At 42.0% G+C, this 24,328-nt stretch overlaps 1 protein-coding gene across 1 annotated transcript in view; it reads right to left on the minus strand.

Moving 5' to 3' along the window:
• LOC145411874 (bestrophin-2-like) overlaps positions 1–24,328 on the minus strand; it is a 285,723-nt gene that overhangs the window by 1,704 nt on the left and 259,691 nt on the right. Inside the window, exon 14 of the mRNA XM_080281833.1 lies at positions 3,227–3,344. Coding sequence (XP_080137959.1) covers positions 3,227–3,344 — 118 coding nt within the window. The remainder of the gene's footprint in view (positions 1–3,226; positions 3,345–24,328) is intronic.

The raw sequence follows: 24,328 nt of genomic DNA on the forward strand, positions 1-24,328 counted from the left end.
ATGCTGCACGATCTATGGCAGCCTCCCTGTTCAGCCCCCTAACCCTGAGGTCACACTTAATGATCTCGTCCCACATATTTCTTGGTCTACCCCTCGCAACCCCACCCCCAATATTAACACTTCTCACATTCTGCACCCAGTTATCATCCCCCATCCTCTCCACATGCCCAAACCATCTCAATCTACCTCTCCTCATCACAATACCAATACACTCCAGTCCCATCCTACCTCTCAACTTCTGCATCGTAAACCCAGCCCCCCAAGGCCTTGCATGCAGGGATGCACTGCACATCCACCTAATCATTGTCATTTCTGTACATTTGAGTCTGTGAATATCCTCTTCCTTTACTGCCTAGGTCTCACTACCATATAGCATCACACTCCTAACACATGCTGCATACAAAGACCCCTTAGCACGTAGGAAGAGTCCTCTCAATGTCAGCAGAGGCAACAGCTCCCTGAACTTCTTCCAACCACTTCTCACCCTAGCCACTGAGCTAGCTCCAGCCCCACCTCCAGCACATAAATGTCTCCCAAATAACAAAACTCTTCCACACATTCAAGAGACTCACCAGCAAGTTCAATCCTTTCAAGCCTGACAATCTCCACCTGCTCTCCCCAACACTCCACACACATAAAATCAGCATTATCTCGCAGTGTACCTCTAATACCACTACATCTCTTGTGCATCCATTTATCACAAACACTGCACAAGATGGAATTACTTCCCAAGCCCTTGTGGCAAACTGCACATGGCCACTCTCCCTCTTCTTTGACAGTACCGCCACCTGCCCTAGATATCATCACTTTTGTTTTATCTGCATTTACCCTTAAGCCCTTGTGCCCCATACCATCTCTCCACTTCCTAAATCTATCCTCCGCCTCCCTTTCATTCTCTGCAATCAACACCAAATCATCACCACACAACAACTCCCACGGGAGTCCATTTCTGAAGTCATGTGAAAGGGCTTCAAATACCATGATAAACACCATGGGACTCAAAACTGACCCCTGATGCACACCAACATTCACAGAAAACTCATCACTCAAATCTCCTTTCACTCTTACCTGGGTGCAAGCACCCACATACATGGCCATGACCACCCTAACCAGCCCCTCCTCCATGCCAAGCTTTCTCATTGCCCACTTCACCACCTCTCTAGGGACTCTGTCAAAGGCCTTTTCCAAATCAACAAAAACAAAATACAGATCCCTTTTCTTCCCAATATATTTTTCCTGAAGCTGTCGAACAATGAATGTGACCTCAGTGGTCCCCCTACCTGGCATAAACCCAAACTGTATCTCATTAATATTCACTCTTTCTCTAATCATACCTTCTAGAACTCTCTCCACTACCTTCATTATCTGATATAAAAGCTTTATACCTATATAAAGGGCATCACCCTTCCTTTTATACACATTTACAATTACACCCTTCAACCAATCATCTGGGACAACACACTCATATATAATCATATTTATCAGGTCAGTGACTAACCTCACCCCCGTATCTCCTGAGGCCTTTAACATTTCGGCAGTCAACCCAGACATGCCTGCTGCCTTCCCCACCTGCATCCTGCCTATTGCCTCACTCCCAGTAGCAGCATCAATCAAAGGCCAAGGGCCAAACACTGGATCTGCTGGCTCCAAACCTTCCCTGTCCCAGTCAAACTCATTCAACAACCGGCTATAGTGCTCTCTCCATGCATCTTTAATATCCCCACTGTTCACCACTACCCTTCCTTCATCATTCTTCACACATTGCTCACCTATAATATCCCGGTTATCCCTCTTCATCTGATTTATCACCTTAAATATCATATTTTTCCTTTCCTCATGATTTAGGTTACCAAGTAAAAGTCTCTGACTCAGACTTCACCCTGTATACCTCTCTTCTAGCCCTACGCTTGGCAGCCAAGTATACCTCCTTGTTACCACCCTTCTTCCATGCCCGGAAAAGCCTTCATTTCTCCTTAACTGCATATAGATAGAAATGTGAAATGGGTTTAGTATGCATACAAGTGAGACAGGTGTGGCATGAAAACAAAAAATCAAGAGTTAGAGTGGTGGAGAGGGCATTCTTGAGAAATGTATGCAGAGTGCAGAGAGTGGATGGGATAAGAAATATTGTGATTTGTGCAAGGTGTCGAGTAAGAAAATCCCTCAAGAGAGTGGCTTAGATGGTATAGTTATATGGTGAAAATGGGTATAATGAAAATTAAAAAAGGTATATGTGATTGAGTTTGAAGGTGGGAAGAGATGCAACAGGCCAAGGAGGTGGATGGACATGGTTCATGAGTGTATGAAAACGGTCGGGGTAAGGGATTAAGATGGTTGGGTGAGTTTTGTACGGAGGAGTGCATGGCAAGGGTTTCTCTCTCTCTCTCTCTCTCTCTCTCTCTCTCTCTCACTTGACATTCGTTGGACTGACTCGTTCTGATAGGTAGTTAGGAACCTAAATGGTAAGGTGTATGCATGAGGTGCAGCCAGGATTCTGAGGACTTGATTGCTGAGTGAATGTGTGTGTGACCAATTTCAATGGGTGCTGGTCTATTGGCGATTAGTTCTTCCATTATCATATTCTCTCCTTTGACTTGACTTCTGGACCCTGTCTCACCCAACCTGCAGGCTGCAGGTAGAAAAAAGTGACGAGGTGATGCTGATGTTGATGATGTACTCAAATGATACATGAAGTAGTTTTATCAGGCTAGAGTAGAAGACTACAAAACTAATACTATTGGCTTTGATACTATGCATCTAATGTATTCCATGTTATTTCCTTTCAGTCTTGTTACCATTTATTATTACTGCAGTAGCCAAAAGCTAATTTGGACATGAATATGACGGAATGCAGGAAACTGGCAACCTCCTTCAAGAACTCCCAGAATTTTTTTTTTTGAGGTTATGTTGGAAAATTGCCTGTGCTGTGACAGTGAGGTGCAGGAGGTAAGAGTGTATTGTGGTGCAGAGTAGCATTACACTGAGGGCTGAGTGGACTGCTTTGAGGATGTATTTTGTATTAGTGATTATTCCCATAGATAGATAGATAGATTATTACCATCAAATACATTACCTGAAAAGACACAGTGGAGGGGAAATAAAAACACAGGGGTTCAGAAATGGGAATCAAGAAACAAGAGTAAGGATATAGTGGACGTAAGGTGACATGATTCACTTTCAGTTCCCCTCATGTATCAACAAAAAATTGATATAATTATATTGGCACCTTTTCTGGTGAGGTGATGTTGATCTTGATCCTCCGTGGTGCTTGTCTGAAGTAAAAATCTTGGTTAATCCTCTCAGTGTAAGGTTGCCCATGCTCTTCTTCTTCTTAGGTGGATGATCTGAAAATACAGACAGGTGCATAAAAATAATATATTACACACACACAAACACACACACACACCACACAGGTCACTGGCAGAGAAGCAGCTCGGAGCTGATTGTGGGGAAGTAATGCTACAACAGCAGTGAAAAGGAGGCCAGTCTACTGTAATTCTGTGAACTGAATGCATGAGAGGTGGTCCCATCCGATGTAAGTGAAAATAACGGAGGATTCGGTCAAACAAGGGCACAAGGCACAGTATTAGTTTAAAATTTTTGTACAGGTGTATAACGGAGGTAGGAGACAGTCCATCGTTTACAACCAGTGCAGGTGAATTTGCGGGAGTCTTCGATGAACACCAGAGTGGAGGGAGTATTAAACTGAATCAAACAAGAGTAGTGGGTGTAGAGAAAATGGCTGAGAGGAATGCCCAGGAACTAAAAAAAGGTATGGTCAGTAATTAGTGAGTTGCAGGAACGAACATTACAACAAGAGAAAGAGATTAAGGAATTGAAAAATGAGGTGGAGAGCGTCTGTTCACACAGTGCAGCGCGAGAGAGAGAAATATCAAAATTAAAAGTGAGTAATGATTCAGCCTCAAATGAAACAGAACAGCTTAAAAGAAAAATACAGTAACCCCTCCAATATCTGGATCAATAGAGCCATCGGTAGGTTCGGATATTGGTTTCGTCCGGATATTGGGCCCCAGCTTATGGACTTGTACTTATGGACCCTAACTCAGAGAAACACCTATACAACTCCCTCCGGACATGCATAGCACCTATTTAACACCCAAATCACACCAATAAGGCACATAAATGACTGAAATAAATGCAAAAGAAACATAAAATGTGGGTTTAGAAGTATGCTCATACATTAACCCCTTAACCGCGGGGCGTCACTTTCGTGACGCTTGGGAGCAAGGGATCATACCGCGGGGCGTCGCTTTTGTGATTCTGTGTTATTTTGAATTCACCCGGGCTTCCAAGTGGGGGCTTGTATCATCTATCGGTACTGCCAATGTCCAACACTAGTCAGCATTCCTAATCTCATCTGTACTCCCATCCATTGTTGACAATTTAGCCATTTCTCCCCGTTCTTGACTCCCCTCCCTACCCCCCCTCCATTACCCTGTCCTCTCGCCTGCCCGGCCGTGCTACGCTAAGTAAATCTTCCCTGGAATTTTTCACTGATTTCATCCATTGAAATAAGCCCTATGTCCTATTCTTATACCAAATAATATATACAAGAAAGAAATAAGGTAAGTGAGAGTGCCATACACCTGGAATTGGCTAATTATCACCTGACAACACCTCACGTGCACTCGTTCGCTAATTTTCGCTGTTTTTTTCCCCTTGAAATATGCCCTATAATCTATTTTCGTAATAAATATACATGTAAGGAGGGAAGGGAGAACCCTAAGTGATATTTACATTCACCTGGAACTACCTAATTTATAATGTATTGTCTAGATTTCCTGCCAATCATATCAGTGCTAGACAAAGCTGTTTCAAGATATAACATTGGTAGCTCTGAATATATATATCTCCTAAGTAGGCCTCTAATCTATTTTCGTAATAAATATACATGTAAGGAGGGAAGGGAGCAACCTAAGTGATATTTACATTCACCTGGAACTACCAAATTTATAATGTATTGTCTAGATTTCCTGCCAATCATATCAGTGCTAGACTTAGCTGTTTCAAGAAGTAATATTGGTAACTCTGAATAACCCCTAGCAGGCCTCTACGCTGGTGGTCCTCCGTTATCACTCAGTTCTCTCTCAACTTCCGAAGCGAGAGTACGTATGTTTCTTCTTGCTGACTTCAAGGCCTTTTTTCACCCCCATGCAAATGGCCCTGTGACCTTTACCCCCTACTAAACCTCGTGTGGAAAGAGGTAAATTACGGGCTGACAATTGATAAAAGAGTGACTACGATCTTTCTATTGAGTAAAACAGTGCAAGTGGAATTGTAAATAATGTGTAAATAATGTGTAATCAGCAAGTGAAAGTAATGAATGTAAATATACGTGAACAATGGAAAATAGTTTTATAAGTTATTTCAAGTGACAGTGCACAACACAGTGTAAATAAAATAGAAATGTAAATAACGTAAATAAAATAGAGAACGTAAATAGAAATGTAAATGAGTAGTATTATAAGAATACGAGTATATACCCTAGGAGTAATGAAAGTGAAAGTTTCACTCTAGCATGTCTGAATGCTATGAGTTATGAGAGTGAAGATGAAAGTGACATTCACCCTCAATGCCAGTATACAGGACGAGAAAGTGAATGCTACGTATTTTACTGAAAGAAATTGAATCCCTACAGTGACAATAAACTAATACTACTGAAGGAAACTTATGGATAAAGACTATAGATATATATAAGTGTTATACAGTAATAGAAATATAAAGTGTGAGGGGTTTTATGAATAATAAATGACAGACTACCAAGAGCGAACTAGTGCCAGTGCGACGATCAGACGCGCTCGTAATTTCCATTGCTTTCACAGTTTTTTTTTTTTTTTTTAGTATGGATCCCAAACTACTTGAAAATTGTAGAATAGTGTTTATAGTGTTTGTATCTGGCTGTGGTAATCATATTACGGGTTGTCGGGAAGTGTAAAGTGGAGACTTCGTTACCCTACTTCAGAGGTCTCCACAAGTCCTACGGTAACCGACGAAGGCTCAACAATCATTCCAGGAGAAAGCTGAAGGTATGTGCCATAAGCATATATAATTTTATTATTCTAGGACTAATAACTGATTTTTGGCAAATATTTTTTGAGAGTCTGTCGGAGCCCAAATAACCCCGCGGCAGACGCAAGTCATTGGTAAACAAGCCCGCGGTGTAGGGGTTAATAAACATTCTGGTACTTATGGACTCTAACCGAACCTAACCTAACCGAACTCTGAAAAACACATTCCTACTGCACATGCATGAGGTAAGTATAGTATGGAAAGAAGTACAGTATGACACTTTCTGGTAAGTATAGTATGGAAAAAAATACAATATGAAACATTATGGTAAATATAGTATGGAAAATAGTACAACATGAAACATTCTGGCTACTTACAGCAAGTCCCTGGCCACCTCGATGAATAACCGCCTCCTCTCGGACTCTGACAGTAAGAACGATTTCCTGAAGCACTTGCACTACACTCTTCCTGAAGTCTTGCACTGAACTTAGTCACTAACACACAGAAGTCCGTTCTTTTCACAGTGTTCACTTTAGTCCAAATAATGTTCCATTTTACTTTAAGTGTTGCACATTAACTTTTCCCCAGTTTTTTTAATTTTCCAAAGCCAAAACAAAGAAGGTTAGTTACGTTAAATTTCTCTTCTACTGAGTCTTTTCTCCCAACTTGAAAACCTTAACACAACACACCGTTTTTTTCACTGCACAACACTCAAAATTCCCGTGTGGTCTAGTGGAGAAGTTCTTGCTGTTTATTCACTGTCAGAGCCCGAGAGTATCACTGGCAGGCGTCCAAGGGGTGCATCGGTGGGTCGTGGTGATGGCGTACCGACTACAGAAGACTATGAAGACAGCCGCAAACTCACGTCGAGCGGTGACTCCACTGTAGCTGATGTGCTGGGCTGTGGCTCGGAGCATGAGGGCCTGTCTTGGGGAGGCAACGGAGTGGAACCAGGGCTTGGCACAGCGGGGGTCACGGGCCTGAAAAAACTGTCAATCGTTGACTGACGCAAGGACCGACGATTCTGGCGATTGATGATGCGCTGCCGGAAAGCACGCACTTCCTCCACGAGTCCCAAGGGCCCCATCTCCCTGTCGCAGTCCGGGTGTTCCAGGTAGTCTAGGACGAACTCTAGATGTTCCCGGAGTGCGCTCAGCTTGGGGATGGCTGGAGTAGTGTCCTGCTGAGCGGAGTCTGCATCATCATCGCCTTCGTCGTCGGAATCTTCAAGTTCGGGACTGACACCAGCAACCGAAGACGCGATCTCGATATCAGACAACGTCTGATACCCAGGATCGCCCTCGTCGTCGTCCAACCACTCACGAACATCGTCCACATCAACATCGTCGCCGTGCGTACGTAGCCGTGCATGGAAGTCATCCACGTCAAACCCTAGGAAATCGTACTCCACATCTGTTCCGAGAAGCAGACGAGACCAACCATTTTCAAGAGTTTTCACAGGGACTTCCTTCCATGCACTAGCCCAGTTGTACAGCGCAGACTTGATGTTGTAGCGGCGAAGGTTTTCCAAAGTCCGCTTGCCTCGAGTGTCACGTCCTTCCCTGCGCTCGTCCTCGTCCTCGAGGACAACCATCACCTCGTCCAGGAACTTCCGACGGTACAGGCGCTTTGTTGCCACGATCACTCCTTGGTCCATTGGTTGAATGAGAGCAGTCGTATTAGGTGGCAGAAACATGCACCTAATACGGCCATTTTCAGCAACCAAGTCCTTGTCGCACGGGTGGGCAGGTGCATTGTCGAGGAGAAGGAGAGCCTTTACCTGGTCGCGAGGAATTCCCAGTGTCTTCGTCTGGTAATGTATGACCTCCTTGACGAAGTGATGGTGAAACCAGTCTTTGAAAATCACAGCTGTGAACCATGCTTTCAAAGAATGGTACCATACGACAGGAAGGACATCCATCACCCCACGAAGGCACCGAGGCTGCTTTGCACGGCCAACAATAACGGGCTTAAGCAGGTGCATGCCGTTAGCATTGGCACAACACAAAGCAGATATCCGTTCCTTAGAAAGCTTGCGGCCAGGTACACGCTTCTCCGTCTCATCGGCTAGAGTGTTCGTTGGCACCGAGCGATAGAATAGGCCAGTTTCGTCAGCGTTATAGACTTGACCGAGAGTGAGGCCCTCCCTGTCGATCAAGCCTTTCACCTTGTGCCGAAACTCGTCCACTCCATCCTTGTTAGCGTTCAATGCTTCGCCATGTGCTTTACGGTTAGTAAGGCCATGTCGTAACTTGAACGCGAAGAGCCAACCCTCGGATGCCTTGAAGTCAAGGGCGTCGTGAAGCCTTGCAAACTTCTCAGCAGCAGCCTTCAGCTCCGTTCCACGTACCATCACACCAACTGCACGTTGCTGTCGATACCAAATCAACGTGGAGCGGTCGATCTCTGCATACTTGGGGGTAAACATAACCTTCCTCTCCATGTTGCGTTTGCTTCTCGACGAGAAGTCAGCCGTGTACTGCATGAGCTTGTCTCGGGAACGCTTGATATTGAACAGAGTCGACCGGGCCAGGTTGAACTCGCGGAGAATGCATGAGGAAGACCAACCCGCATCAACCTTCTCCAATATCTCCCGTTTCTTCTCCAGAGTCAACACCACTCTCTTCCTTTTCTCAGGAGGCGGGGCCATCATCACACACACTAAGAGTAGGGCAGAGAGCAGCAGGAGGCCTTGCAGCAAGTACGGCACCACCACAAAAGCGAGCACGTGGGCAGCCATGGCGAACAGCGTAGGTCTTGTCGCGGTGAGAGACAGGCGGGAAGTGGGGAGGATGCAGTGGCGCTCTATCGGACGTCGGAGGAATGACGAACCAGAACAATGCTCTCACGCGGCGCGCGCGGCAAGTTCAAATTACGGACGGCAAAAAATCGATTTTTTTTTTCAATTTTTTTGGATTTTCGGACCATTTTGGGAATGTTTGATCCCAGGACGATAAGGTCCGGGTAGTGGGGATGTTCGGTTATTGGGCGTCCGGATATTAGAGTGATTACTGTAAGTGGCTTAAGGAAAACGGGGATAGGATGAAAAGTAAACTCAAAGAGTATGAATAAAAAACAAAGATGCAAGGTGAAAACATTAAGGAAATCAAGGATGCCCATAAGGGGTGGAAGAAAATTCAGGAAGGGAAAATAAATCTAAAGGAGATTATAGAGCAACAAAAGAAAGAAAACCAGGAGAAGGTAGAGAAGGAAGTGGTTAGGGTACTAAAAAGTAAAGAATCACTTATCGGAGCTGCAGCAGATACAAAAAAATGCAAGATTATCTCAGGTTTGAAGGAAAAACCTGTCAGTGTGGTCAGAAAAAGAAAGGGAAGAATTGAGAAGGGTGAAGGAAATAGTGTCAATAGTTATGGAGGGAAATGACGAAGCCCAAGATATAATCAAAGAAGTGTTTAGGCTGGGATAATATGTGGAAGGAGGGGCAAGGCCACTAAAAGTAAAATTTCAGTCTCAGGTCATAGTAAATGAAATAATCAACAAGACATGGAAATTAGCAGATAAGGTGGGATTCAAAATATCTTGATAAGGAGAGATGCAAATGAGGAAGAGAACTAAAATAAAGGAACTCGTTAAGGAAGCTACTGAAAAAAATGACCAGAGAACGGAAGAAGAGAAGACAGAGTTTTACTGGAGAGTTATGGATCAGAAATTGAGGAAGTGGTACTAAAGACGGGTGAGAGAGAGAAGGACATAATAAAAAAAACAATGCAAAAAGATTGAAAGTGGTGTACACTAATGTAGATGGTCTAATCTCAGAAAGGCTAGAAATAGGCAAATTCTTGAGGGTAAATGAGCCACATATTATGTGCTTTGTGGAGACCAAGCTAAGAGAGAATATTAAAATCTAAAAGGAGATGGGAAATACAAACTATGGAGGAGATAGAAAAGAAAAAACAGGATGAGGCGTGATGACAGAAGTGACAAACAACATAAATGTGGATAATGTGGAACTGGGAAAGGGTAGGGCTGAAACGATAAACATGATACTAGAATCCAGAGGTGAAGGCAAGAGAGACATCACAGCAGCATATGTCCCCCCAAGACAAGGGCATGGAATGCAGAGGAATATCAGGAGATGTTGCTGGACATGGCTAGATACCTACAGAAAGTGAATGCGAAAAGCAACAACATAATCCTGATAGGCGACTTTAATTGTAAAGAGGTAAACTGGGAGAAGTGGGACTCAGAAAGTAGTGAAGATTCATGGGGCAGTATACTGTTAAAGATAGCTAGCAATGGATAATGTTATGACCCAGAAGAGACAAGATTTAGAGGTGATGACACACAACAAGACTAAATTTCATTCTAACCAAAGAATCTGATGCAACTGAATCTCTGAAATACCTGTGTCCTATAGGAAAAAGTGATCATGTGGTGATATAGTTCCAAATGATAGAAGGAAATGGGGAGACAAGAGATGAGCTACACAGGCATGGAAGATACAACTTTGGGAAAGCAAACTTTACAGGATTGGGAAAAATTTTCAAAAGAGCAGACTGGCAAGAATTCAGGGAAACAAGAGAGATACAGAAGAAGTGGGATATCTTTCTAGACTTCTATAATATGGGTGTGAAAAAGTATGTGCCAGGAGTTAGTGTGAAAGAGAACTGGAAAAATGACTGGTTCAACAAATGGTGCATGATAGCAAAACAGAGAAGGATAAGGCATGGAACAAGTGGAGAAAGGCAATAATAAAACAAAGGAAGAATATAAAAGAACTAGAAATTAATATACAAGAATATGTAGAGGGGAAGAAAGAAACTTTGAAAAAGGTATACAGTATTTGACAAATTGTTTTACAGGTTTATTAATAGTAAACTGAAACAAAAGCAAGGAATCAATAAGCTGAAAGTAGAAGGAAATGTCTATAAAGATGCAGTTATAGAAGCTGAAATAATGAACAGATGCTTCCAATCAGTCTTCACTAAGGAGAGTGATTTTGTGAAGGAGAAGGGAGTGACTAGGAATGTAGTGTTAAAAGATGTAAAGTTGAAGTGCAAGAAGTTTACAAATTACCGGAAACTGAAGATGTGGGAAAGCCCCAGGACCAGACGGGATCTCTAATGCATACTAAAGGAATGCAGAGAACAACTGATGGATAATATTCATGGTTTAATTGTGTGTTCTTTTGAAGAAGGAAAAGTGCCTCGGGAATGGAAAGGACCAATGTGGTACCAATTTATAAGGAAGGGAACAAGGAAGAACTCCTGAATTATAGACCAGCAAACCTGACCAGCTTGGTCGCAAAATTGTGCAAGAGAATCCTGAAAGACAGATGGATAAAATATCTGGAGGAGATGGACATTCTGGCAGAAACTCAGTGTGGATTCAGAAGTAGGTCATGTGTTTCCAACTCGTTGAGCTTCTACTCATGGACGATTGATGAGATACAAGAGAGAGATAGTTGGGTGGATTGTGTATACAGTAATCCCTCCAAAATCAGATGTCTATCTATCTATATACCTAGGCTGCTTCCTCCAAGGAAAGGGAGGTAGCCGAGACAGAACGACACACTCCCCATTTACTCATCCATTCAAACACATTCATTTGCATCTTAGCCCCAAAGGAGAGAAGGGACAGATCCTCACCGCACCACACCGCACAAGGGTCAACTGCGCAGAGCAATCAGTGACATCCGCAGCAGGGCCCGACAGCAGAGCCGGTTTACCCCTGCCACATCATAATAGACCCATCCCCTTACCCGCACCTGACCTGACTAGCTGATCAGACCAAATGCAGGAGAGTATCCCCTCAGGGCTGTGTCATCATTTATTCATTCACAATTTCTCTCCATTTATTTCTGTCACGCACAGTCACTCTTCCTTGCTCAACAGACATCCCTCTCACATCCAGTGCTCTCTTCACACTGTCCATCCATCCTATTTGTGGTCTCCCTCTCAGCCTTACACCTCTCATATCAGATCTACTTATCTTTTTCACTAATCGATCATTATCCATTCTCTCCATATGCCCAAACCATCGCAACACACTCTGCTCAACTCTATCAGCCATCTCCCGAACAACTCCAGTTCTCCTTCGCACTTCATCATTTCGTACTCGATCCATATGCGTCACTCCACACATACTCCTCAGACACCTCATCTCCATTACATTCAAACTTTTCCTCTCTGCTACACCCATATTCCATGTTTCAGCCCCATATAACGCAGTCAGTACCACAACACTCTCATACAGCCTTCTCTTTACATCAATTCTAAGTGAACAACATCTAAACACTTTTTTCATTCCTCCCAGCACCTTTCCTACTTCATTCATTCTAAACTTCACTTCTGCATCTATTCTTCCATCCACAGCAACATGTGACCCTAAATATTTAAAACACTCTACCTCCTCAAGCAACTCACCATTCAAAACTATATTCATCCCCCTACCATCTACCAACCTCGTACACTTCATCACTTTACTCTTATTCTCATTTACTTTTAATTTCCTCCTTTCACACACCCTTCCAAACTCCTCTACCAACTGTTTCAATCTCTCCTCTGAATCAGCCACCAGTGCAGTATCATCTGCAAACAGCAGCTGCTTCAAATTCCACTCTCCACCATCAACATTCACCTGACTCAGACCTCCACCTAAAACTCTTGCATTCACCTCCCTTACAACATCATCCATGTAAATCTTAAACAACCAAGGCGACATCACACATCCCTGTTGCAGCCCCACTCTCACAGGAAACCAATCACTCACAGCATTTCCCACTCTTACACACGCTCTACTATTTACACAAAAATTCTTCACCCCTTTTAGTAACCTACCATCAAGTCCATACAATCTTAAAACAGTCCACAAAGCCTCCCTATCAATTCTATCATACACTTTCTCTAAATCCATGAATGCCCAAAACACATCCTTGCCTTTCGCTAAATACTTTTCACACACTTGTCTCACAGCAAACACCTGATCCATGAATCCTCTCCCTCTCCTAAAGCCACACTGCTCATCACCAATCACTCCCTCTGTACCCTCTCTAACTCTCATAATTAACACTCTACCATACACCTTACCTACAACACTCAAGAGACTTATACCCCTAAAGCTTGTACATTCATACTTATCACCCTTGCCTTTATACAACAGGACCACACCAGCACTTGCCCAGTCAATTGGGACTATACCTTTCACAAAACACACATTCAACAATCTTACTAACCAGTCAACAATAGTCACTCCATCACCCTTCAGGCATTCCACAGCACACCCATCCATACCTGCAGCTTTCCCTGTTTTCATCTCCTTTACTGTCTTCTCCACTTCCTCCTTCGTGATCAAAGAATCATTCAACTCTCCCAACACATTTATTCCTTGCACCCTTCCATCCACCACAATCTCAGCCACCCTTTCCTCCTCTACATTTAACAATCTTTCAAAATACTCTGCCCATCTCTTCCTTACTCCATCCATCTCAATTAACATCCTTCCATCCTCTGCTTTTACTCGCTCTTCCTTCCCAGACTCTCCCTTTCGCACCCTTTTCACCTCCTTCCAGAACATTTTCTTATTCTGTTGAAAATTCTCAGTCAGCCGCCTACCCCACCTCTCATCTACTGCCACTTCAGCATCACGCACAGACCTTCTCGCCCTATTCCTCTTTTCCTTACACCTCTCATATGACACCTCATCCTTCCTCTGCAGCCACACTTCATATGCACGTCTCTTCTCAGTCACAGCCATACTTACTTCCTCGCACCACCATTCACTTCTTTTTCTTACACCACCACCCACAAGTCTCACACCACACACCTCTTTTGCATGCCCCACCACAGCACTCTTAAACAACTCCCATTCCTCCTCCACACTGCCATTTTCCTGATCTTTCACTGTGTTCCACTCAACTTTCAATTTCTCCTGATACTCTATCATTTTCTCTCTTTTATCCAACTCATTCACTTTCAAAATCTCCCTGCCACACCTAACCCTCCTAGCTCTCACCCATCTCTTACCTACTCTTAACTTTCCCTCCACCAGGTAGTGGTCAGACACCTCCACCCTCCCCTCTCAGAACTTTCACATCCAACAATCTTCCTATTACATTCCTGGACACAGCCACATAGTCCATCAAAGCTCTATCATGAACCCTTCCACCCTCCTGTCTCAGCCATGTATACCTATAAATATCTTTCTTCTCAAACAGCGTATTTCCAATCACCATCTCTCGCTCAACGCACATCCCTATCATTCGTTTCCCATTTTCATTTCTTCTAGGCACACCATGCATACCAACTACACCTTCAAATGCTACATTTCCCACTCTAGCATTTAGATCTCCCATCATTACCACATTCACATTTGCTCCAAAACTCTGCAGAAGCTTATCAACATCTTTCCAGAAAGACTCCCTCTCTTCCTCATCCCTTTCACTGCCAGACCCATATGCACTCACAAACACCCACAACACGTTCAAATTTCGCTTTCACCCACATCAGTCTTGATGACACCTCCTTCCATTCAGTCACACATTGCTGTACTTCTGGACTCACTAACAAGGCCACACCTTGTCTTGCCCTTCCTCTATCAACACCTGACAATCTTCCATTCACACTTCCAAACATAGACTCACCCTTCCCTTTCATCTTCGTTTCACTCACAGCTAACACATCCAACTTTCTTCTCACAAACATTCTCCCAATCTCCTCCCTTTTAGCCTCAATCGTACTACATCCACGCACATTCATAGACCCAGTCAGATGTAAGAGCCAAAGGCATGTCTGGTACATGGTTTTGTCCGGGACTTGGGAAAAATGCCCCTAGACAGATACTTATAGACCCCAACCCAACCTAACTTTGAAAGCCACCTAAATAACTCCCTGCTGGACATGCACAGCACCTATTTATGACCCTATGCACACCAATAAGGGACAGAAACCATGAAGTAAAATGAAAAGGAACCAGAGAATGAGAAATTAGAAGTGAGTATGGAAAATATTTAGCAGTGTAAAGGGTACTTACAACATGTCCGTGGCCGTCACGAAGATTAACCTGCCTCCTCTAAGGCTCTAACAGTGGAGAAGGTGCACTTCAAGCACGTACAGTAATCCAGCGTTGTGCTGCACTTAATCCTTTGCAATGTGAATTATAATTGTTTAACACTGCACATTCTGTTCTTACTTGAGCCATGCCAGTGTTGCACTCTGCACTTAATCCTTTGCACTTTGAATTCTAATTTCCTAACAGTGCACAACACTGTAAATTCCCATGCAGTCTAGTGGCGAGGTATTGCAGTTATTCACTATTTATTCACAAAAATGAGCACGTGGCACAGCCATGGCGATGAGCATGCAGTCACAACGGTAGGTAGGCAGGAACTGGGGAGGGGAGGATGCAGGGGTACTCCACTAAGCACCAAAACACAGCTGTTCATCACCGCACGGCAAATTTAATTTAAGGATGAACACTTTTTTTTTTTTTTTTTTTTTTTTTCACCCTGCCCTTGGGTGGGAAAGGAGGTCCGGATGATGATGATGATGACGATTTTATGTTTTTTGGCCATTTTTTGTGTCCAGGGACCCGAGCCCAAAATGTTCAGAAGTTAGGTGTCCGGGTCTTAAAGGGATTACTCTATTCAGATCAGGAGATAGCCTTTGATAAGGTACCCCACAAGCAACTAATGTGGATATTGGAACACATAGGAGGACTGAAGTGGAACCTCTTGGCGTGGATGAGAGACTTCTTGAGGGACAGGCAAATGAGGACAGTAATAAAGGACAGGATATCTGGGTGAAGGGAAGTAACATATGTAGTCTCACAGGGCTCAGTGTTAGCGCCAGTAATGTTCCTGATTTATGTAAATGACATGGTATACAGAATGTACAGTTATGAAAGACTGTTTGCTGATGATGCTAAGATCATGAGGAAAGTAGAAGTTGAAGAAGACTGTAAAATGCTGCAGGAGGACCTGGACTGGATTCATGAGTGGGGCCAGGAGTGGGAAATGAAATTCAGTGCAAAAAAATGTAAAATATTGGAAATGGGTAAAAGTACCAAGAGACCATCAGTGAATTATTTGATGGGTAATGAACCAATCACAAAAGCGAGAGAAGAGAAGGACTTGGGAGTGCTGGTCCAGGATAATTTTCACCTGAAAAACACATTAACAAGATAGTTCAAGTGATGTATAATCTCTTGACTAACATAAGAGCAGCATTTCATTACATGGATGAGGAGATGATGAAACAGCTGATAGTGACCATGATCCACCCCAGGTTGGAGTATGCGGCAGTCGTGTGGTCCCCACATTAAAAGAAAGATATAAACAAGATCAAGAGAATACAGAGACTAGCAACAAAGATGGTCCCTAGCCTGGCAGATCTGTTGTACAGGGAAAGGCTGGAAAAGCTGGATCTGCCTTCCTTAGAAGAAAGGAGAGAGAGAGAGAGAGGCAATATGACTGAAGTACTGTATTCAGCGCCATGATGGGAGTAGAAAAAATTGACAGAGAAAATCTCTTTGTATGGGATGGGAGCATAACAAGAGGACACGGAATGAAACCGAAAAAGCAGAGTTGCTTGAAGGATTTTTAAAAAATAGTTTTCCATATACTGTAGACACATAGATTTGTGAAATAGCCTGGACAAAGAGATCATCCAGTCTAAAAGCTTGAGTTCAAAGCAAAACATGACTTACTGAGAAATGGAGACGGGACCCCACGAGTGTAGCTCATTTCTTGTATATCACAACTAGGTAAATATACACACACACACACACACACACACACACACACACACACACACACACACACACGAGCGAACAGCCACAGATAACAGACGTGTCTTGACTGCTCCCAGGCCAAGGCTCAACCATCGCTGCAAACCTTAAGTAGTTTTCAGGAATTATGTTTGTCCTGTCTCCTATGGTCTTGTTTTCAGTTTAAAATATTGTAAGTTAATACAGACTTCCAAAAATGTAAAGATTTATTGTCAAGAGTATACATGAATGTTTGAAGTATTTTCGGTAACAGCTGTTTTGGTACTATAAGTTGTAACCAACCTCAATCATGGCCGAAAATGTAAACACGGAGGGACTCGAATTTCCAGGATTTGATAGAAATACTAATGTCATGGATCTGGTTAAAACATTGATTATGAGGATTAGTGAACTTGAAAGGAAAGTGGAAAATCTAGTGTTAAAAGATGTGTCTGAGAATACGGAGATTATTATATAGAGTCTGATTCAGTCCAACGAGACTATGAATGAAGAGATAAGAAATTTGAAGCGAGAAAATATTGAACTGAGGAGAAAACTAGAAGAAAGTACTAATAAAACGGAGAAGGTGAGCAGTGTATTGGAAGAGCATAAGGCAACGTGGGCACACGTAGAAGAAGAACAGAAAGAAGTGGTCAGCTTAAGAGAAATCATCCAGGAAGAAAGAGAAATGAACAAGATAAAATTGGAAGAAAATGTAGTGAAAATACTGAAGAAAAAAGAGAAAATAGTGAGAGAAACTGTAGAAAGGAACAGATGTGTGGTAATATTTGGAAACAGGGAGGAGGAAGAGAAGGTTAGATCTGTAAGACTCGAGAAAGATACGAACCTGGTAAGACGAATATTAGGTAAGATTGATCCCAAAGGAGACAAGTGGGTAAAAGAAATTGAAGAAGTAAGGAGAACAGGGCCTTATAAGAAAGGGGAAACAAGACCAATGAGAGTCAAGTTGTCAGCAGAAAGTGTAGTAGATGACAAACTGAAAGTGACCTGGAAATTAAGCAAAGAGGCAGGGATGGAAAATATTATAATAAGAAAAGAATGAAGAAGAGAGAGAAGTTTTAAAATCATTGAAGGAAGAAAGGAAAAAAATGATAGGAGGAGAGAGGAAGAATGTAATACTTTTTTTTGGAGAGTAATGGATATGAAAGTACGGAAGTGGTATTTACGGAAATAGAAGTGAATGAAACTAAGGGGGATGGCTGTGAAAGATCAGAAGTTGAGGAAGTGGTACTGACGGAGAGTAGTAGAGAAGAGAGTATAAAAAACATCAAAAATAATTTGAAGGTGATATATACTAATGTTGATGGTTTAATATCAGCAAGGCTCGAAATTAACGATTTCTTGAGAGAACATGAACCTGATGTCATGTGCTTTGTGGAGATCAAATTACGAGAAGATATTGATGTTCATTTGGGAGATGGTAAATACAAACTCTGGAGAAAAGACAGAAAAGAAAAAACGGGAGGAGGAGTGATGATAGCAGTGAAGAACAACATAAATGTAGATACCGTGGAAATGGGAGAAGGCAGGGCTGAAGTGATATATATGAAATTAGAAACTGGAGAGAATGTTAAGGGAGATATGGCGGTAGTGTATGTTCCCCCTAAGACAAGAGCATGGAATGATGACGAATACCAGGAGATGTTGGCAGATATGGCTAGCTATTTACAAAAAATAATTGAGAAAAGCAATAATATAATTTTGGTGGGTGACTTTAATTGTAAAGAGGTGAACTGGGAGGAATGGTACTCGGGAGGCGGCGAGGATTCGTGGGGCACTATGTTATTAAATATAATAATGAATAATGTGATGACGCAATGGGTCAAAGAAGAGACACGGTTTAAAGGTGAGGACACACCAGCAAGGTCAGATTTACTGTTTACCAAAGAACCCGATGTAATAGAATCATTGAAATATCTCTGTCCTTTAGGAAAAAGTGATCATGTGGTCACTGAGTTCCAGATGATAAGAGGGAACGTTGAGCCAAGAGACAAGCTTCATAGACAGGGAAGATACAACTTTCGGAAAGCAAATTTTACAGGATTGAGAAACTTTTTTGAAAATGCAGATTGGAGAAAATTCAGAGAAACAAGAGACATACAGAGGAAGTGGGATATCTTTCTAGACCTCTCTAATTTGGGAGTGGAGAAATTTGTACCAAGAGTAAGAGGGAAAGAAAACAGGAAAAAGGAGTGGTTTAATAGAAGGTGTATGATAGCAAAAAAAGAGAGGGGTAAGGCGTGGAACAACTGGAGAAAGAGAGGTAACAACAGAACAAAGGAAGAATATAAAAGAATTAGAAATGAATACACAAGAATACGTAGAGAAGAAGAAAGGAATATTGAAAAAGGTATAATAGACAAATGCAAGGATGAACCCAAACTGTTTTATAGATTTGTTAATGGCAAACTGAAACAAGAGGAAGGAATCACCAAATTGAAAGTAAAAGGAGAGGTCTATAAAGATGCAGCAATGCAAGCTGAAATAATGAACAAATGTTTCCAATCAGTTTTCACAAATGAAAAAGAGTTTGTGGAAGGGGAGGGAGTGATTAGAAACGTAGCAGTGATAAAAGATATAAAAGTGGAGGTACAGGAGGTGTATAAATTACTGAAAACTCAAGATGTAAGGAAAGCCCCAGAACCTGATGGTATTTCTAATTGGGTACTGAAAAAATGTTGAGAACAACTGGTGGATAAAATTCACAGTTTAATCGTGTGTTCTCTGGAAGAGGGGAAAGTGCCACAAGAATGGAAGAGGGCAAATGTGGTACCAATATTATAAGGGAGGAAACAGGGAAGAACCCCTGAATTATAGACCAGTGTCTCTAACCAGCATGGTCACAAAATTGTGCGAGAGAATCCTGAAAGACAGATGGATAAAATATCTAGAAGAGATGAATATTTTGGCTGAATGTCAGTTTGGATTCAGAAGTGGAAGGTCATGTGTTTCTAACTTGTTGAGCTTTTACTCAAAAGCAATTGACGTGGTACAGGAGAGAGATGGTTGGGTGGATTGTGTGTTCTTAGACTTAGAGAAGGCCTTTGACAAGGTACCTCATAAGAGACTAATGTGGAAACTAGAATATATAGGAGGACTGAAGGGGAAACTTCTGGAATGGATGAGAGACTTTTTGAGGGACACACAAATGAGGACAGTAATAAAGGATAGGATGTCAGGATGGAGGGAAGTAACAAGTGGAGTCCCTCAAGGCTCGGTGTTGGCACCAGTAATGTTCCTGATTTACATAAATGATATGGTAGATGGAGTGAACAGTTATGCAAGTCTGTTTGCTGATGATGTAAAGATCTTGAGGAAGGTAGAGGTTGAGGAGGATTGTAAACTGCTGCAGGAGGATCTGGATAGGATACATGATTGGAGCCGAACGTGGGAAATGATATTTAATGTAAAGAAATGTAAAATATTGGAAATGGGTATAAGTACCAGGACGCCATCACTGAATTATTTGTTGGGTAATGAATTAATCAGAAAAATGAGAGAAAAGAAAGATTTGGGAGTGTTGGTCCAAGATAGTTTGTCACCAGAAAAGCACATTAACAAGATAGTTGGAGATTGTAAACTCTTGACTAACATAAGAGTAGCATTTCATTATATGGATGAGGAAATGATGATAAACTTGATAGCGGCCATGATCCGCCCCAGGTCCCCACACAAAAAGAAAGATATAAACAAGATTGAGAGAATACAAAGAACAGCAACCAAGATGGTCCCCATTCTGACAGACCTGTCATACTGAGAGAGGCTGGAAAAGTTGGATCTGCCATCCTTAGAAGAAAGGAGAAAAAGGGGAGACATGATAGCAGTGTTCAGGACCATGGTGGGAGTAGATAAAATTGACAAAGAAGATCTGTTTTTATGGGATAAGAGAGCAACAAGAGGACACGGAATGAAATTGAAAAAGTCAAGCTGCTTGAAGGATATCAAGAAATATAGCTTTCCTTACAGAAGTATAGACTTATGGAATAGCCTGGATAAAGAGATCGTCCAGTCTAAAAACTTAAACGAGTTTAAAGCTAAATTTGACTTATTGAGAAACAGTGACGGAAACCCACGAGCATAGCACATTCCGTGTATATCACTATCTATCTATCTATCTAATGCCAGACGCCTCAATCCCATTTGGGGTGGCCACAAACAAATCGCCTCCACGTTGTCCTGTCCCCCGCCATTTCACTGCCCTGGTCCCAACTCACACCCCCCTCTCTGATATACCTCTCTACCCCATCCCTTCATCTCATCCTCGGCCTCCCCCTCCCTCTTCCCCCCTCCACCTCACTCACATACACTCTCTTCGTCAGTCTTTCACCCTTCATCTTCTCCACATGGCCAAACCACCTCAGTCTCATAACACTTCCTGTCACATCAACATCCACACCACAATGCTCCTTTATATCCTCATTCGTCAGCCTGTCTCTCCATGTGATTCCACAGGCTCCTCTTAAATAACTCATTTCCACTGCTCTCACTCTTGACTTGTGTCCTTCCAACAACCTCCAAGCTTGTGTATATCACAATTAGGTATATTAGGTAGGTAAATACATAAATATTTGGAACGACTTAGACGAAGAGGTGGTGCATGAGAAAAACATTCATGTGTGTAAAGGTAGACTTGATAAATGTGGATATGGCGACAGGACAACACGAGCATTGCTCAATTCCTGTATACTACAAATAGGTAAATAGGTAAATACACACACACACACACACACACACACACACACACTCACACTCTAATTGGGTACTGAAGGAATGCAGAGAACAACTGGCAGATAAGATTCACAGTTTAATTGTGTGTTCTCTGGAAGAGGGGAAAGTGCCTCAAGAATGGAAGATGGCAAATGTGGTACCAATTTATACGGGAAGAAACAAGGAAGAACCCCTGAATTATAGACCAGTGTCCCTAACCAGCATGGTCGCAAAATTGTGTGAAAGAATTCTGAAAGATAGATGGATAAAATATCTGGAAGAGATGAATATTTTGGCTGATAGTCTGTTTGGATTTAGAAGTGGAAGGTCATGTGTTTCCAACTTGTTGAGTTTTTACTCAAGAGCGATTGACATGCTTCAGGAAAGAGAAGGTTGGGTGGATTGTGTGTATTTAGATTTGGAGAAAGCCTTTGACAAGGTACCCCATAAGAGACTAATGTGGAAACTAGGGCATATAGGAGGACTGAAGGGGAACCTCCTGGAATGGATGAGAGACTTTTTGAGAGACAGACAATTGAGGACAGTAATAAAGGATAGGATGTCTGGATGGAGAGAAGTAACAAGTGGAGTCCCACAGGGCTTGGTGTTGGCGCCAGTAATGTTCCTGATTTACATAAATGATATGGTAGCTGGGTGAACAGTTATGCAAGTTTGGGTGCTGATGATGCAAAGATCATGAGGAAGGTAGAGGTTGAGGAGGATTGCAAAATGCTGCAGGAGGATCTGGATAGGATACACGAATGGAGCCGGATGTGGGAAATGAAATTCAATGCAAAGAAATGTAAAATATTGGAAATGGGTAAAAGTACCAAGAGGCCATCACTGAATTATTTGTTGGGTAATGAATTTATCACAAAAATGAGAGAAGAGAAAGATTTAGGTGTGCTTGTCCAGGACAGTTTGTCACCTGAAAAACACATTAACAAGACAGTTAGGGAGACGTTTAAACTCCTGACTAATATAAGAGTAGCTTTTCATTATATGGATGAGATGATGAAAAAATTGATAGTGGCCATGATTCGCCCCAGGTTGGAATATGCAGCAATAGTGTGATCCCCATACAAAAAGAATGATATAAACAAGATTGAGAGAATACAAAGAACAGCAACCAAGATGGTCCTCAGTGTGGTAGATCTGTCGTACAGAGAGAGGCTGGAAAAGCTGGATTTGCCTTCCTTAGAAGAAAGGAGAAAGAGAGGCAACATGATTGCAGTGTTCAGGACCATGATGGGAGTAGATAAAATTGACAAAGAACATCTGTTTTTATAGGATAAGAGAGTAACAAGAGGACGAGGGATGAAACTGAGGAAGCCAAGCTGCTTGAAGGATATCAAGAAATATAGTTTTCCTCATAGATGTGTAGACCTGTGGAATAACCTGGACAAAGAGATCGTCCAGTCTAAAAACTTAAACGAGTTTAAATTAAATTTGACTTATTGAGAAACAGAGACGGGACCCCATGAGCATAGCTCATTTCCTGTACATCAAAATTAGGTAAATTAGGTAAATACACTGAGAGAGGTAGAAAGAGGACGTTCCATCACCTCGCTCTGAACTGGCCACCTTGGCCACAACTGGCCACACCTAAATAGTATCTTTATATGAGTCACGCTCTGTACTAGATTAAATTAAGTGATGTTCTAATGTAGTACAGCAAATATAAGCAAAAGTGCTGTCTGAATAACAGAATACAGTACATCCAATTAGTGCAAGAATCCACTGATACAACGCATCATCAGCTTGGTGTCGTCTGTCACCAGGCGGGTAGCAGGGAGATGCAATTTGTAAGTAGAAGATATCTTTCTAAGTGAGAACTACAGTAAGATGAGCACCATCTTTAGTAAAGTGAATATGGAAGGAGTCAAGAAAAGGGACAAAGGTAGAAAACATGATGATGATCTCTTCCAAGAACTGGTTGAAATGGAAACATAATAAATTAGTAGTGAAAGTGAATAAGCTGGAGAAAATTTTTCAAAGTGAAATAGATGAAATCAAGAAGGAATTATGCATGCAGAATGTAGAAAAAGAAAAATTAGTAAAGGAATTAAATAAAAATGACACAACAATAGATGAACTGTCAGTTGAGGTAGTTTCACTTACAAGGATGACCAGTGAAATGGTGAGTGCAGTTGTCAAGCATAAGAGTATTATGGAGGAGTTCAGAAATGATACAGAGACAATCAGGCAAGCAAGCAGTCTGATAGACCAAGGCAGTGATAGAGAAGATAACTCAGGTGAACAAAATTATGAGACGCTGCAAAGATGAAGCAGAAACCACGTATGCTGAAATGATGAAAGTAAGGAATGACGCAGAAACAAAAGTCAAAGAAAAAAGCATTAGAAAGGAAGTGAAAGAAATCATTAAAAACAACCCAAAACTGGTCAAAGTTTCAGTAGATATCAACATATCTATAGTAATCACTGGTACAAATGAGGAAGAAATAAAAAAAAGTTTTGAGAGACAAAAAAGAGATGGTAAATATAATGAACATACTGAAGGAAGTACCTGAGGAAATCTGTGACAAAGAAATAGAGGAACAAAAAAGGCTAAGGAAATATGAGAGATATAAGTCAAGACCCCTGAAAGTAACCTTCCAGAGCATGAACACTGTGGAGGAAATACCAAAAAATGAAACAAAACTCATCGAAAAAGAGGAGCTGAAAGAAATATGGATTTTAAAAAATGCCTAACTAAAGGGGAATCGGGAATACTAAAGAAGAAGAGGGAGGAAGCAATAACAAAGAATGAGGAAAGATCAGAGGAAGAGAAAATTTGTTTACAAAGTAATTGGATTGCAGGTACAAAAATGGTACATAACCAACA

The sequence above is a fragment of the Coenobita brevimanus genome, chromosome 91, assembly GCF_032717465.1.
Source record: "Coenobita brevimanus isolate Jiangsu-jjx chromosome 91, ASM3271746v2, whole genome shotgun sequence".
In the NCBI taxonomy this organism is placed as follows: Eukaryota; Metazoa; Arthropoda; class Malacostraca; order Decapoda; family Coenobitidae; genus Coenobita; species Coenobita brevimanus.